The sequence below is a fragment of the Toxorhynchites rutilus genome, chromosome 3 (assembly GCF_029784135.1).
Source record: "Toxorhynchites rutilus septentrionalis strain SRP chromosome 3, ASM2978413v1, whole genome shotgun sequence".
Classification (NCBI taxonomy): domain Eukaryota; kingdom Metazoa; phylum Arthropoda; class Insecta; order Diptera; family Culicidae; genus Toxorhynchites; species Toxorhynchites rutilus.
In genome coordinates this window covers 102,398,903-102,414,109 of record NC_073746.1, presented here as the reverse complement: position 1 = coordinate 102,414,109, position 15,207 = coordinate 102,398,903, and the positions used below count along the sequence as shown (strand labels likewise).

General features: G+C 43.9%; 2 protein-coding genes across 2 annotated transcripts; one reads left to right on the top strand and one right to left on the bottom strand.

Annotated features, from left to right (window-relative positions):
* Positions 1-419: 419 nt before the first annotated feature.
* Positions 420-1,990, top strand: LOC129776464 (deoxynucleotidyltransferase terminal-interacting protein 2). The gene is made up of 4 exons (XM_055782122.1): positions 420-665; positions 724-1,022; positions 1,532-1,696; positions 1,757-1,990. The coding sequence occupies exons 1-4, from the start codon at positions 497-499 to the stop codon at positions 1,967-1,969; spliced, it is 846 nt and encodes a 281-aa protein (XP_055638097.1). The 5' UTR covers positions 420-496; the 3' UTR covers positions 1,970-1,990.
* LOC129776463 (iron-sulfur protein NUBPL) lies at positions 1,982-3,095 on the bottom strand. Its single transcript, XM_055782121.1, has 3 exons — positions 2,954-3,095; positions 2,587-2,888; positions 1,982-2,519 (listed from the first exon to the last, which is right to left on the bottom strand). The coding sequence occupies exons 1-3, from the start codon at positions 3,011-3,013 to the stop codon at positions 1,994-1,996; spliced, it is 888 nt and encodes a 295-aa protein (XP_055638096.1). The 5' UTR covers positions 3,014-3,095; the 3' UTR covers positions 1,982-1,993.
* Positions 3,096-15,207: the final 12,112 nt, after the last annotated feature.

The window sequence follows — 15,207 nt, the reverse complement described above, 5'->3', positions numbered from 1 at the left end:
TCGAGGCGGCCCATGCCGCCAAGATGACGCAATCCGAGTCCACCGCCGACCCGCCGTCGGAAGCGGCGGTGTCTCGCACGCAAACCTGGGATCCACTGATTGCCCGGTTAGTTTGAAACATAGGATGCGATCCTTTAGCAATGTCCGACCGAGCTCTAGCGAGCGTCGGACGGTATACGTCTGCCCGGGGCGTTACGTTTGCCTGGGGCGATACGTTTGCCCGGTTAATTCTTGTTTTGAAATACAATACCGCGCCACAATATTTATAGCCTACTACACATTTTATAAGCGGTGGTTTCTGTTGCAGTCGTTTTCTGTGGCGATTTATTCCGGGAACCGCTCAATATATTCTCAAGGACGAATAATTGCTACCAAGAAGCTACTACCTGTTGCTACCATAATGCTTTATACCGAACTGTCAATGATTTATACCGAATGCTTCAAATAATGAAAACACACGAGTTTTATTCCAAAAATTACAGTTGTAGCATATAAGATGGATCTTTTCACAGTTGACACAGTTGGATCAAGCGAAAATGAATTGCGTCGTGCTGTGCACTTGCCTACGGTTTCGCGCCAGAGTGTTTTAACCCGTGAAACAACGAATAATGGTAAAAAGCCAACAGAACCGCTGCAGGAGGAAAGTGACGATGAAGATTATGGAGGTTAGTTATCCGAATGTATGAAGGACAAAATTTGTGATGTCATTGACCCTTTAAACAGGATTACCACCGCCAAGCACAGATATTTTTCAAATCCTCCGAGAGGATGAAGCGCCTGGAAATTTCCAGAGCTACCCAAAAGCAGGATTTGCAAAGGATTTCGCCGACGATATCGGATGTGCAACGGTACCAACATTACTTCGGAAAACTCGTTTTGCCGGAACAACAGCGGTGGAAGAGCTAACCGTCACCGATGTCAGACACCACATGAAAGCGGCTGTGGTGACGCCAGCAATGGAGAAGCATGAGAGTTTAGCTACTCTGTCAATGAGTGAAAGACAGCTCAGGGAGCTAAACAGGGTGAGTAAATGTGTCTGTTTTTTTTATTATCAATTGAAACCAAATGATGATACATTCGACATCTGACAAGGGATTGAACTTAGCTTGTCCTGATGACTCAACTCCGTTTCTACGATACCCTCCCGCAGTAATCTTAATGGGACTTATACCTGTAGTGATTGGATCTCATTGTAAGGCCTGCGGGACATTAATGCGATGAACTGATATTGTGGCAGTTGAAGATTATCTGAAGATGTAGAAAACACGTTTCCGATAAAGCTTGAACTGTTCAATGTTAGTTCAAAGAAAGCAAGTATTACAAGTTTGGTTGAAAAGTGGAAATCCACGCTAAGAATCATAGCTTACAGATACTCTTACCTAATGGGTTTTTTTGAAGCGAAGTCTGGTCAAGTCAAAAGTTTCTCCCAAATGATGCCTCTTTAGTAATCTGATATTCCATATAAACATAAACATATAAGCGGTGAAATCGGAATTTTACTACGAGTTTAAACAGAATAATTCTTTTACAGAAAGAACGAGCGAAAACCAAGGGAAAAGATTGGTTCAATCTCCCTACCCAGGAAATGACTGAAGACATAAAAAATGAACTTGAGCTGATTCGTATGCGATCGGTTTTAGATCCTAAGCATTTCTACAAACGAAGTGAAATGAAGACGCTTCCAAAGTACTTCCAGGTAATATATCGATTCTTATTGCCTGAATAATTCTGATTTTTTAATCGTCAAACATTACAGATAGGTAAAGTGATTGACTCCCCATTGGATCATTACAATGAGCGTGGAGCGAAAAAGGTGAAATCCAAAACCCTTGTGGATGAACTTCTGGAAGACGCAAAATTCCAGAAATACAACAAGAAAAAATACGCCGAGGCACTCGAGAAAAGGAAAAAGAAAGCCTATCACAAAGCAGCGATCAAAATGAAAAAGTTGAAAAAACAAAAGAAATAAAATTAACATAAATAACTTTTATTTTTATTTATTGTCTAAAAAATCTATCACTTTTCTTCCTATGATCCGATATGCATCCGCAAATTTAGAATCCGGATATTTCAAGCACAGTGGTGTTCCTAAGTCTCCACACTGCATTACTTCTTTCTCCATAGGAATCCTTTCCAGCACATCAATATTAAGCTTATCGGCGAATATTTGGGTTGAGTTTTTCGATAGCTCGATGTGATTCTCACATCTATCACAGATGACATGACTCATATTTTCAACTAGTCCAATCAACGGAACCTTTAAAGTTGTGTACATATCGGCACCCTTTTTTGTCACTTCTAGAGCCGCCAATTGTGGAGTGCTAACTAGTATAACGCCAGATATTGGCACAAGTTGGCTCAGAGATAAATGTACATCCCCCGTTCCTGGCGGGGTGTCGACTATGAGAACATCTAATGGTCCCCACACCGCTCCCTTAAGCAACCTTTGGATGGCTGACATTACCAAAGGACCTCTCCATACAACTGGACCCTGTTCCACGAGGAGTCCCATAGAAAGACTGAAATTGAAAAATAAACGATTGTTTCATCACGTTTTCCAAGATTAATTCAAAACCCAGACATCACCATTTCACCCCATAGTTAATGGGTGGCACCATACGATTACTCTCATTAACCAGTGGCACTTCCGCAATGTTCATCATCAGTGGCACTGATGGACCAAATACATCCCCATCTAGAATGCCCACCCGTTTGCCCATGTTCGCAAGCGTGGCAGCCAAGTTGACCGCTGTTGTTGTCTTGCCCACGCCCCCTTTTCCGGATGAAACCACCACAATATCTTGGACACCTTGCAGGGGCGCTCTTTTGGGAAGACTGCGTGCCATAAGTTCTGCCTGGCGTTGATCCGGTTTTGGACTAAACCGGCGCTGGAAGTATTGAGAACCGAAAAGTATTTATTTTGGATGTACGCAAATATGTCGATAATCATTACTATGGAAGTGGTAAATCTCGGGATAACCATCGCGCAAGATTTCAACATATTTGTTGTCATTTTGTGTGAAATTTAAAATATTACTAAATAAAATACAAAATTATATAATTTTGTTTACATTTTGTAATTCTCAAGCAGGGTACGTTTATGACAAGGTAGTCTGGACTGACTAGTGCATCGATGTAGTGAGGCTGTGACGTGAGCTTTGCAAGTATCATGGGGTTTATAAATTTGTCTAAAGCGAACCTTACAAGGTCAATATTATTGACAATATGATGACATTTGAGAGCAAAATGACAGCTAAACATAGTCGACAATCGTCGTTGGGATTTTCTGAGGCGAAAAATCTCTGGTTACGTCTTCCTTCGGAGCGGAAGTAAAAGAAGTTGGCCCGGCTCATGAGTTGTTGAGTCTGATAGGTAGGAACAGGTGGAGTCGCCTCCCTGATGTCGGTGATTGGCACTAAAGTGGCGGAAATAGGCCGACGAAAAATAAGCGAAGATAAAAAAAAAAAAAATAGTCGACAACGCAGAAATCCGGATTTTCTTATTTTCTATCATCAATGTCCTGAAATTCCATTTAAATGCATGGTGTTGACGTTTTACCTCCGGATTTCGAGACTGGGTAGCCAGATTTGTAAGCGTTATTTGTAAATTTGCAGTTATTTAATTTTTGTTAGTGGTTTTTGCGATTGTAATTGAATTTTACAAATTTCTGAAATTCTAGAAAGTATTTGGTTTGGAAAACTGATACTTTTAATTGCAAAATACGCAATACATATCAAAATCTCGAAGTAAACTGACAATTAGATGTAGAGAGTGGATGGAAAGTAGCAACGTTTAAGCAGTTTTTTAACACGTTGATCCCAGTATCGGTCCCTAGGGGCCGACGTTGAGTTTTTTGATAGAAAAGCACTGACTAACTGGAACTGATAGTTACAAATAAATAAAATAATAATATATACGGTTTGTTTTCGGATGTTCTACAAAATGTGACTATTTTCTAGTCGAATTCCAGACTATTTTCTATTTATACAATCAGTATCTTTAGAAGCTGGGACCAACACTGATATTGTGCAAACGCTCTTGATGCGGGCTCATTAAAAAGCGAAGCAAGAAAAAATTGGGGCTCAACGTATTAATGTCTCGAACTCGGTGATTTTATTGGCGCTAGCAAGCGGGCAGCCACTTTAGTCTAAGTTGTGTGTTTCTTCATATTCTGCTATGAAATTTGGAGAAGAAGAAGATCTGGAAAAGGAGAAGGAAGAAACATGCGTTGATTTAAGATGTGAATATGATCTTTAAATTTGCTTGCAGATAATATAACTTGCATATATTTTCTCAAACTAAAAAAACTGGCATCGCTGAAACTAAAAGGAACATCCTGTATTTGTAAAGCGAGTATTATGATACGTTTTTGAGGAAGAAAAACAAATTTTTAAGTTGTGAATTATCAGTGAAAATTAACTTTCCCGAATAAAATTAGTATTCTACGTGAATGCAAAGAACTTTTTTCTGCATTTTCTGCAGGAAATCCTATATGAAGATTGTGTCTAAAGTTGATTTTATATTATTATAATCAGTTTTCAAGAATATCGAAAAATTTAGAGGAAATAGATTAAGTTAAGGTTAAGCCTACGTGCTTCAAGTAATTGAATAATGCCGGCTATCTTGGTTGTCCCCGGGTTGAGGGTGAGATTGACCGTGTATATATTGATATAATATTGATTGACGTTAGATCGAATGTCAAAAGCCTGGCTGTCACGATATTGAAGACACTTCCAAGATGGCTGAACCACTCTTCAGCCATCTTGGAGATCTACTGTGTTTTGTTTGTAAACAGAACACAATACGCTTGTGCCCAAGCTCGCTCGTGATCAGTCTGTCTCTTTCACGCTTCAAGCAAATATTTCCCCTTCTTCACTAAGTTGGTTAGGGGAGCGGTATATGAAAACAGTACGGAAGAAAGCAGAAGGGGAATTATTTGCTTGTAGCGTGAAAGAGACAGACTGATCACGAGCGAGCTTCGGCACTAGCGTATTGTGTTTTGTTTACAAACAAAACACAGTAGACTTCCAAGATGGCTGAAAAGTGGTTTTAGCAAGTTGACCCACCTTAGGATATACTTCTAGGCGCCTTGGGATAAACACTCGCATGCATGAATTTGGTCGCCCATCAAGGTTTATAGATAATGTGTAGATGTAAATTGAATGCATTTGCTTATGAACCCTATATATATATATTTATTCATTGCAGTGTAAAGATAATTCAATTAGGTTTTCTTTCTAATCAAAACATAGAGGAAATTGAGGTTTGACAATTCGGATTTTAGCTTCCTGAAGGCCTCTGTAGCTCTCCGACACTTCGCTAGGTTTCTCATTCGAGATGTTGATGGGGCTGCTTCCGATTTCCTTTGATGGAATATCCCTCTCGGGATAGAATAGTGTTTCCTCCCATTAGAAAACTGGACCGTTTCTGCGGATGTTACGGATGTTTTTAATGGATTTAACTCTTGCTTTATATCAACAAGACCTTTAGGCGAGCCTTTCAGTTTTGGTTTTCCGAGGCATGAAAATCGTTTGGCCTTTCTGACATGAGGAACAGCTAAAAATAAACTATTTTGTGTACTAATTGTATAACCTGGATTTGTTTAAATTTAGCTTTTCGTATCAGTTTTCGACGATATTTTACATTCAAGCCATCGATATGCATGAAACAATGTGGATTGAAGAGAAGCGAGCAAATGTACATGTTTTTAGTATTGCTGTTTAGGTCCTATCCGAAGATCCGAAGCCATTTCTTCCGAATGGTCACATCCCTCTATCTCACGTATTGTGGAGGCGATCTGGCGTAGTGATAACATCCATGCCTCTCACGCTAAAGGTCACGAGTTCAATTCTCACTCCCGACATTCTTCCAAAAATGGAAGTAGAAGTGACGAACCAGCCAAAATGAGTTGAAAGTTACTATAATACAGAAAAAAAAAAAAAAAAAGGTTCTCAAATGAGGATCAACACTAGGGTAGGAGCCTGCCCGTTGGTCTCAAATGTTCCTATCTCACGCCTCCACGAAGATCATATGACGACATTTTTAGATCGGGCGTGAACTGGAAACACACACCTGGTCTTGGCTCCGAGAACGGGTGTCGAAAGTGGCTAAGTGAGGGGGTGCGAGCGAGTCAGAGCGCTATATCTCTCCCGGGGAAGGCCTCCCGGGTCATGGAGGCCTTGCCAACCCGCTGTCTCCCGGGCAAAGGAGATACACCCAGAAAATGGAGCTACGTTCACGAAGAATACTTAGAATGCAATCGCCCGAGGAGGGTCCCCGAACTGGAGCTGGTCCTGGAACGGGAGTAAGAGCGAGCGGCCAGCGGCTGGAGGGCGAGGTGCAAGAGCGAGCCACCAGCCGGGTTCAACCCGAAGAGCTACCGCCACACGGAAACAGCAGCCATCGACATCACCCAAGAAACGCTGCGCCTACGAGGCGTGTTGTGACTGCCAGACGGCAGTCGTCCACACTCGTGGGTACCACTAGGCGCCGGATCATGTGGACACACGAAATGAACGAATTCGTGATCCGCGCCTATTACATCTGCACTGCTTTGGAGACGGACATGAGCGGTCGCCCTCGAATACTAACAATGTTCGAGGAAGCGTATCCAGAGTTCGTCGGGAGGCTTGATCAGAACGCGATGAACGCGAGGCGTAGAGCGATAGTACGCAACAATATGCTCTCCCAAACGCAAATCGATGAGAACAAGCAGCAGGTGCAGAGAGAACTAAGCTCCAGAACAAGCAGAGCAAGCGATGTGTCGAGATGAAGTTCAGTACGGCTGAGCATTTCATTCGCGAGTGGGGCACGCGAATCAGCACCAGTGGAGGCCACAGTACAACAACCCCCTGAGCCGGAAGATCCCCAGCCAGATCAACAACTACTACGCGATCTGGTCTTCCACTACGACGAGGCGATCTCACAGTTCCGCGACACAGACCCATTGTTGCGCCCCAGGATCCCGAAGTTGCAGCATTCCCGCAGGCTGACAAGTGCAGTAAAGCTCATGAACGAGCACGTTCTTCCGCTGCACTTGGTTGATGCTGAGAACATGGAGGAGCTGCAACTGAAAGTTTACTGCGCTGCTGTGGCGACCGCCAAAAGTTTAGGATACCGTATTAGGCCAAGAGGCAGACTGCTCCAACATCTCCGTGAAAGGCGTGAGCCTCCATGGCGAAGGAGATTGGAGCAACGGATCCTAAACAAGCGCGCCGCAATTGGAAGACTGATGGCGTACAAAAGAGGCAGCAGATCGGCGAAATTATGTCGCCAAGTTGCTGTGATCGTGCGGCCTACTGAACTTCGCCAGCTCACCAGCTGACGGAAAAACTCGACACACTGGTACAGCAATTGAGCGTCCTAACTAAACGGCTGAAACGTTACTCTGACTCTGCAAAGCGCCAGGAACAAAATCGGATGTTCAGAGATAACGAGAAAGCGTTCTACGACCACATTAGCGACGAGAAGCCCGACTACCGCGAAGGTTTGCCAGATATTAGCGATGTGACGAACTTCTGGGCTGGTATTTGGGAGACCCCAGTAGAACATCGCGACGGGCAAATGTGGTTAAGACGGGAGGAGGAGAGTTGTGGTGAAATTGGAGAGATGCCAGCTATCATCGTCGGAGAGAACGATGTCCGCGAAGCCTCGCGGTACCTGAGGAACTGGGCAGCACCGGGCCCCGATGGTGTCCAGAACTTTTGGCACAAGAAGCTGACCGTCGCACATCCAAAGATAGCTGAGTGCTTCAACAAGGTGCTACGTGACCCACACAACCTTCCTGAATTCGCCACCCGTGGCGTCACCTTCCTCCTCCCGAAAGACAGCAACACATTGAACCCATCAAAGTACAGACCGATAACGTGCCTATCGAGTCTGTACAAAATACTGAGCAGCATAATTACCGCCAAAGTTTCTGCTCACTGCGAACAGCATCACATCATCGCAGAAGAGCAGAAAGGATGCAGGAACAATACGCATGGCTGCAAAGACCAGGCCATCATCGACGCAGCCATAGTCGGCCAGGCGGTATATAACCAGCGGAACCTAAGTATGGCCTACGTCGATTACAGGAAGGCTTATGACTCCATACCTCACTCGTTTCTCGTCCGGGTATTGGAGCTCTACAAAATTGATCCCGTCGTCGTTAGGTTCCTGCAGCATGCGATGAGGCAGTGGAGTACGTCTCTGCACCTCAGTGATGGGGAAAATGTGTTGCAGTCTAGAACGCTGCAGATAAAGAAGGGGATATTCCAAGGCGACTCTTTCAGCCCGCTTTGGTTTTGTCTGGCACTGAACCCCCTCAGTAGGACGCTCAATAGAAACGGTCATGGCTATAAAATAAGGTATGGCGACGGCGCCCACGAAGAAGTGACCCATACCTTCTACATGGATGATCTCAAGGTCTACGCTGATTCACGTCAGCGTCTAGTGTAGCTATCCGGGTTGTCGAAGAAATAAGCAGGGACATCTGTATGGAGTTCGGCCTCGACAAGTGCCGCTGTGTCCATCTGCTGAAAGGGCAGCTTACCGAATCCGGAGGCTACGAGGTCTATGACGGCGAGTTTATAAGAGACATGGTTCGTGGCGAATCCTATAAATATCTTGGATTCCGACAGCTCACCGGGATTCGCCACTACGACATCAAGACGGAGCTGCGAGACAAGTTCTTGAGTCGAGTGAACTGTGTCCTGAGGACTTTCCTCAACGCGGGGAACAAGGTACGCGCGATCAACACATTCGCGGTTCCCCTGCTGACCTTCAGTTTTGGTGTAGTCAAATGGAGCAAAACTGACCTAGAGGACCTTGAGAGGAGGATGAGGAAAGCATTCAAAGAGGCCGGAATGCACCATCCTAAATCGGCACTGGAGAGAGTTTCACTACCACGCAAAGAAGGGGGACTTGGAATAGTCGACATATCTGCACTGTGTGTTGCCCAGGTACGACAACTGCGCGAGTACTTCGCAGAACGCGCCAACCAAAACGCGCTATACCGGGCTGTCTGCGCCGCCGACAGAGGATACAGCGCTCTGCACTTGGCGCAAGCGGAGTACCAACTCAACTGCAATCTGCAGACAGTGGAGGAGAAGATTGCAGCTTGGAAGCAGAAGGCAGTGCATGGTGCCCACCCCCATCAACTGGACCGGCCACACGTCGACAAGGCCGCATCTAATCTGTGGCTAACGCGTGGTGAACTCTCTTCAGTAGTAGAAGCCGACATGATAGCCATCCAGGACAGGATAATGCCGACGAGAAACTGCAGGCGGTACGTCTGGCATCAAGACGTTGATGACATTTGCCGGATGTGCCATCAACCAGGTGAAAACATAGAGCACATTATGGGAGGCTGTCCCGTTTTGGCCAACGCAGCCTACACCGAGCGCCACAACAACGTGGCCCGTATTGTTCATCGACAACTGGCGCTCCAATGTGCTCTGCTGGAAGACAACGTACCAAACTACCGGTACCTGCCTGCACCTGTCCTGGAAAATGACCGTTTCAAGCTGTACTGGGATCGCACTGTTCTGACCGACCTCTCGATCCACCACAACCGCCCAGATATAATGGTTTACGACAAGAGCGACCGCAAAGTCACCATCATTGATGTCGCTATTCCACTGAACCAGAATCTGGAGGAGACCCACGGTCGCAAAATCTGCAAGTACCGACCATTGGCCGTGGAGCTCAAGGAACTGTGGGGGCTAAGGGAGGTCCCAAGAATTGTTCCAGTCGTTCTCTCTGGAACTGGAATTATCCCGAAGACACTTCTGGAAGCGCTAAAGGTGTTGAACATCGAGAAGGAATTGGCCGGCATCCAAAAGTCGGTCATCCTTAGCACCTGCGCGATTGTCCGACAATTCCTCGGTCAGGACTAAAACAGCACGAGCATTCCGCAGAGCCTAGTCCCCCTTTGGCATTCAGAAGCCCGGGGGCAGGTGATAATTCTGGCTTGGCTCGCCTAGTTAAGAAGTGAGATAAGTCTGCCAAAAAAATATCTCACGTATTATGGACGTATGCTTAAAAAAAGTAACCAAACACGTATTATTCGCATCAGAAAAAAACATTTGTTATGAATTGCTTTGCGATCGCTGCTTTCCGTCAAAGCTAGGATGTCATAGTTGAGAGTGTATAAGTGAATCGTGTCGTTACACACTTCGAGTCCAGGTTACCTTGTCATAAACGTACCTGATTCTCAAAGTCAAAATTACTATGTTTTGATCAAGATGCTGTAACGATAGATGGTCTTAAGCCTTCTACACACTAGGCAACCTAATAACGAATTTGTTTTTGAAACTGGGTAACAAAAAAAAAAGTTTTCGGGCTCACGAACGAGACGGTTGGTTGGTGTGCGTTATATAGTCTGATTCGTTTTTATTTGCGATGACGAATGTACAGTGTCGACGTCAGGTGGCGATATTAGTGTGTGGGAGGTAAATTATTCTCTATTAGATCAGAAGGCCCAAATGCAGTGTAAAATTATAAAAATATGAATGAAAATTTATACTTCATGTTGTTTGATTACCTAACACATGTAGTCCTGATACTCACTTAACCATTTGTCGATGCATTTCCTGTTTTTCTACAAATAATTACCATTACAATATAAAATCATCATCAGACACATTTTTCGTTAAATATAGATTTCGAAAAAAGAAACTCTTAACTCTAAACTCTTCAACACATAAAATACATATTCGATACGTAAAAGTAAATCTTCACTCATAATTTTCATTTTAAAAGCATGTTCCACCTGAGAATCCATAATTATTTTCGTCTCTCAATTCGATTCTTTGTTTTTGAGAGGCTTTGAACTTTGCAGTTCATTCGCCTCTAAGTCACGTCCGAATGAAAGCACACGAAGCTTAATGCCGCCTACGCGAACATACTCTTCAAAATCCGAATCCGAATTGGATTACGATTCCACTAATACAAAAGCCTTTTGCTTTTCATTATCATCATTTTTATTTTAAGGTCTCCAAAACCATAGTCGGAACTTGACAGTTCAGTATAGTTGTATTGGTGAATCCGAGTGCGAACCCAACAGCTTCCGGGTTGAACCTAGTGCGAAACTAGGTTGAAACTGAGTGAATAAAAAAACGTTTTGACAGCAGTTAGGTTGGATCTGGGGTTGAAACAGAACAAAACCAAATTTGCTATAAGTTGGAAAGCAACCTAACGAATATCGCAAAAAAGTTGAGAGCAAGTGTAATTAAATGGGAGCATACAAACTAGACAACTGGCAATATAGGCTGAATTAAAAAAGTTGATGTCCCCAACTCAAAGAGTATCAGCCGGATGAGAAATCGCTTCCAGCAAATTGAGATTAATAATTATATTGGACAGCCTAATCTTGAAGATGATTGATGTGCAGGTTCTTTATGGAGTGTGTGGGCGGAAAATTAATGTTGGAGTGTTTTATTTAATCTTAGACGCATCGATTCGCATATATTTAGTCTTAGATGCAACGATGATTGGACTTGGAACCAATCAGTCCTACTTCGTGTTTCAGTCGGGTATACAGGTCCACTATCGTCGCATGTGTTATAAGCGAAGCAGATAAACTGACTGGACTTGTTGAAAATCGTGCCCCACAAGTTGAAACTCACTTTCCGCATAACACCTTCTAGCGCCAGGTTGAAGAACAGGCAGGAGAGTCCAACGCCTTGTCGAATTCCTCTGAGAGTCTCGAACGATTCCGACAGATTGCTACACACATTGCTACGCAAGCCGTTCATCGTTGCCTGAATCAGTCTTGTCAGCTTTCGGGAAAAGCTGGGTGTTCGTCCATGATTCTCCATAGCTGTCGTCGGTCGATTGTATAATACTGCCTTGAAGACGACAAAGATGTGGTGCGTAGAGACCTGATACTCGCGGCACTTTTGGAGGATCTGCCGCAGTGTAAAAATCACGTCCGTTGTCGAACAACCGGGCATGAATCCAGCCTGGTATATTCCCATAAATTTGTTTACTATTGGTGACAGACGGCGAAAGAGGATCTGAGACAGAATTTTGTAGGCAGCATTATGTATCGTTATTGCATGGTAGTTCCCACAATCCAGCTTGTCATATTTTTTAGACATGGGGCAGATTTCTTCATCTTTCACTCCTCCGGAAGCTCTTCTGTGTCCAGATCCTGGCTATCAACCAGCGTATAGTTTTTTTCCGGTTTCTTTGAAAAGCTGCACTGCTTGGCCATCCTTTCCAGCTGCTTTGTGGTTCTTTAGCTGGTTAATGACCTGCTTAATTCACCCATCATAGGAGGTGGTATATCGTCGTTGTTCATTGCACCGGTGTAGTCCTCACTAATGCTATCTTGGTCTCCTGTCTGCGCGCCGTTCAGGCCGTTCAGCCGTTCAGTCGATAAGTCTCGTTTTAGTTGGTTCGGGGATGGGCGCTCAACCTACCAATTACCGGTCTGAACTCATCCTCTTGACCAACCTGAGGGTTCAAATCATCGATGAAGATTTTGATATCGTGTTTTGGGCAGCTATCGTATTCACGCTCTAGCTGCGCGTTATTTTTTATTCCTTTTTATCGCCATCGGTACTAGCTAGATAGGGGCTGTGGAAGTGGATGATGTTGATGCTAAGGAAGTGGACTCGCATCCTAAAACTGCACATTCTTTCGTTGATTGGCCACCAGACAATCACCCGTTTCTGCATCCCCCCATCACGATGAGAGCTGTATCCAGCTCGTGTATGTTGCCGCAACTCTGGTAGATAAAATTGCGGTTCTCAATATTTCCCACAGAATTCGGGTACTCGCAAGAAAGTTGAGAGACTTGAAGTTCCATGTTACTAGTTTTCAATCTCTAGTCCGTGTTCTTTGCGTGGGTCCAGTCCGATTGTCCTGTCTCGAATTTCTTTGTAAATTTTCTTGTATATTTCATTTTTATGGATGGCTTGGACGACCTGCATCAACCCCCAGTCTTGCCGGAAAACCATCTAGCACAGCCTGGTTCAGAGTCCACGCTGGACAGTGATCAACCGCCCCTGACATGGAGAACAGACGCGTTTTTGTTCGCACCTTCATGATGAACAATCGATGGGCAGTAGGCCCCCTTTGCTGTCAGCATTCGAGCAAGAACCCACCGGGGTTGGTTACCTGATTCTAGGCCGCATAGAAAGTGAGATCGAATCAAAATCACATATAAAGTCAATCATAGGATACATTGTGTATATTTAAAATCATGAAAACCTCGATTTCATTGGAATTTCCTTCGACTTGCACTGTGGTCACGCGTATTCTAGAGCTTGCCCCTCGGAATACATTCAAGACTTGTTATTCGGCTTAAGAAATCTCAAATAAGTATTATTAAATGACGCTAGTTAATGCATACGCTGAGATGTAAAAGTTCCACAGGGAACGTTAACGCCATTCAAGAAGAAGAAGAAGATGAATACCCTCATTCAGAGAAATCGAGAAAATTTCCTTTACGAGAAATTCCTAGAGTGGTATTTAAAAAAAACTTTCAATTTAATATCCTTTATATCTGTGTCACGCGCGCCACGCTCATATTTTTGTAGACTACTTTTATCTTTATTTTTTTTAACTAATACAACTATAAAAACGACAAAATAAAAATAAAAATAGTCCATCATCACCAAGACCATGAGAGACATAATAGAGATAAATACAAATTTAAAAAAAGATAATTTAAAAAAATTAAATAGTCTACATAATATTGAGAATAAAAACAAGCTGCAAAAAAATTGTCTACATTGAATTATCCATTCGTATAAAACTTCGTCAGTAAAGATCTTCGTCGTAAGAATTTTTAAAAAACTCGTTCGGCTGTCAATAAAACACAGCTTTCACGTGTGAAATACAGTGAAAAAATAGTGATATACACTATCATAAAATTGTTCTATACGAATTCATATATGCATATCAGGCTGATGCAGTTTGTGAGTCGCATGAACATATAAATTGAATCAATGCAGTGTTGAGAAAAATTACAATTACAAATATTACATGCTGTGGAAAATCGTTCAATAGTAAATAAAGGGTGAGTCACATCAAATTGCATCACGGAAAAAACGCTGTAGAAATTTAATTTTTAGGAATTATATCTTCAGCTTTCGCTTATAATCAGATAAGAGTGTATAGATCACGTTGGCCATGCTTCACTGTCAATTTTTCGTAAATTTGGAAAAATGTCATCGAACGAAAAAGAGCGTCGTGAATTAATCCTGTGCACTCATTTCGAGAATCCGGAGTTGTCACATCGGGACATCGGTAAGATGCTGGGAATTGTCCAATCCACGGTCAGCAGAGTACTAAAACGATACTTCGAGAACCTAACAATCGACCGGAAGATGAAGAACGGCAAAAATGGATGCTCCGTCAGTGAAAAAGATCACAAGCGCGTAGTTAAGCAGTTTAGACGTGATCCGAGAAGTTCGGTCCGGGATGTCGCCAATAAGCTGAATTTGTCAAGTTCATTCGTCCAGCGGACCAAGCAGCGGGAGGGCCTGCGTACATACAAGGTTCAGAAGGCTCCTAACCGCGACGAAAGGCAAAACATGGTGGGGAAGACGCGAGCCCGGAAGCTGTACACCGAAATGCTGACGAAACCGCATTGCCTGGTAATGGACGACGAAACCTACGTCAAAGCGGACTTTCGTCAGCTGCCGGGCCTGTTGTTCTTCTCCGCAGAGGACAAATTCAGCGTTCCGGAGGAGATTCGCAAGCAGAAACTATCCAAGTTTGCCAAAAAGTACATGGTGTGGCAAGCGATCTGCTCTTGCGGAAAGCGGAGCGCCCCCTTCGTGATGACCGGCACGGTAAACGGGCAGGTTTACCTTAAGGAGTGCCTACAGAAGCGCTTACTACCACTATTGAAGCAGCACGAGGGCCCGACCATCTTCTGGCCGGATCTCGCTTCGTGCCACTATTCAAAGGACGTGTTGGAGTGGAACGAAGCCAACGGGGTCACCTTCGTGCCAAAAGAAATGAACCCGCCCAACGCGCCGGAGCTTCGCCCAATAGAGAAATATTGGGCGATTATGAAGCAGGCCCTCCGGAAGAACCCAAAAGTTGTCAAATCGGAGGCGGACTTCAAGAGAAAATGGATTTATGTTCAAAAAAAAACTACAACCTGACGTTGTACAGAACCTTATGGACGGGGTAAAGAGGAAGGTGCGAGCATACGGGCTTGGGCTCGAAGTATGAATAAAAAGAAAATGCCAAAAGTTGTTTAAT

Coding starts and splice junctions, on each gene's coding strand:
- LOC129776464 (XM_055782122.1), top strand. CDS start 497: ATGGATCTTTTCACAGTTGACACAGTTGGATCAAGCGAAAATGAATTG. Junction 666..723: donor TGACGATGAAGATTATGGAG/GTTAGTTATCCG, acceptor CCCTTTAAACAG/GATTACCACCGCCAAGCACA. Junction 1,697..1,756: donor CGCTTCCAAAGTACTTCCAG/GTAATATATCGA, acceptor CAAACATTACAG/ATAGGTAAAGTGATTGACTC.
- LOC129776463 (XM_055782121.1), bottom strand. CDS start 3,013: ATGACAACAAATATGTTGAAATCTTGCGCGATGGTTATCCCGAGATTT. Junction 2,889..2,953: donor CGAGATTTACCACTTCCATA/GTAATGATTATC, acceptor CAATACTTCCAG/CGCCGGTTTAGTCCAAAACC. Junction 2,520..2,586: donor ATTAACTATGGGGTGAAATG/GTGATGTCTGGG, acceptor TTTCAATTTCAG/TCTTTCTATGGGACTCCTCG.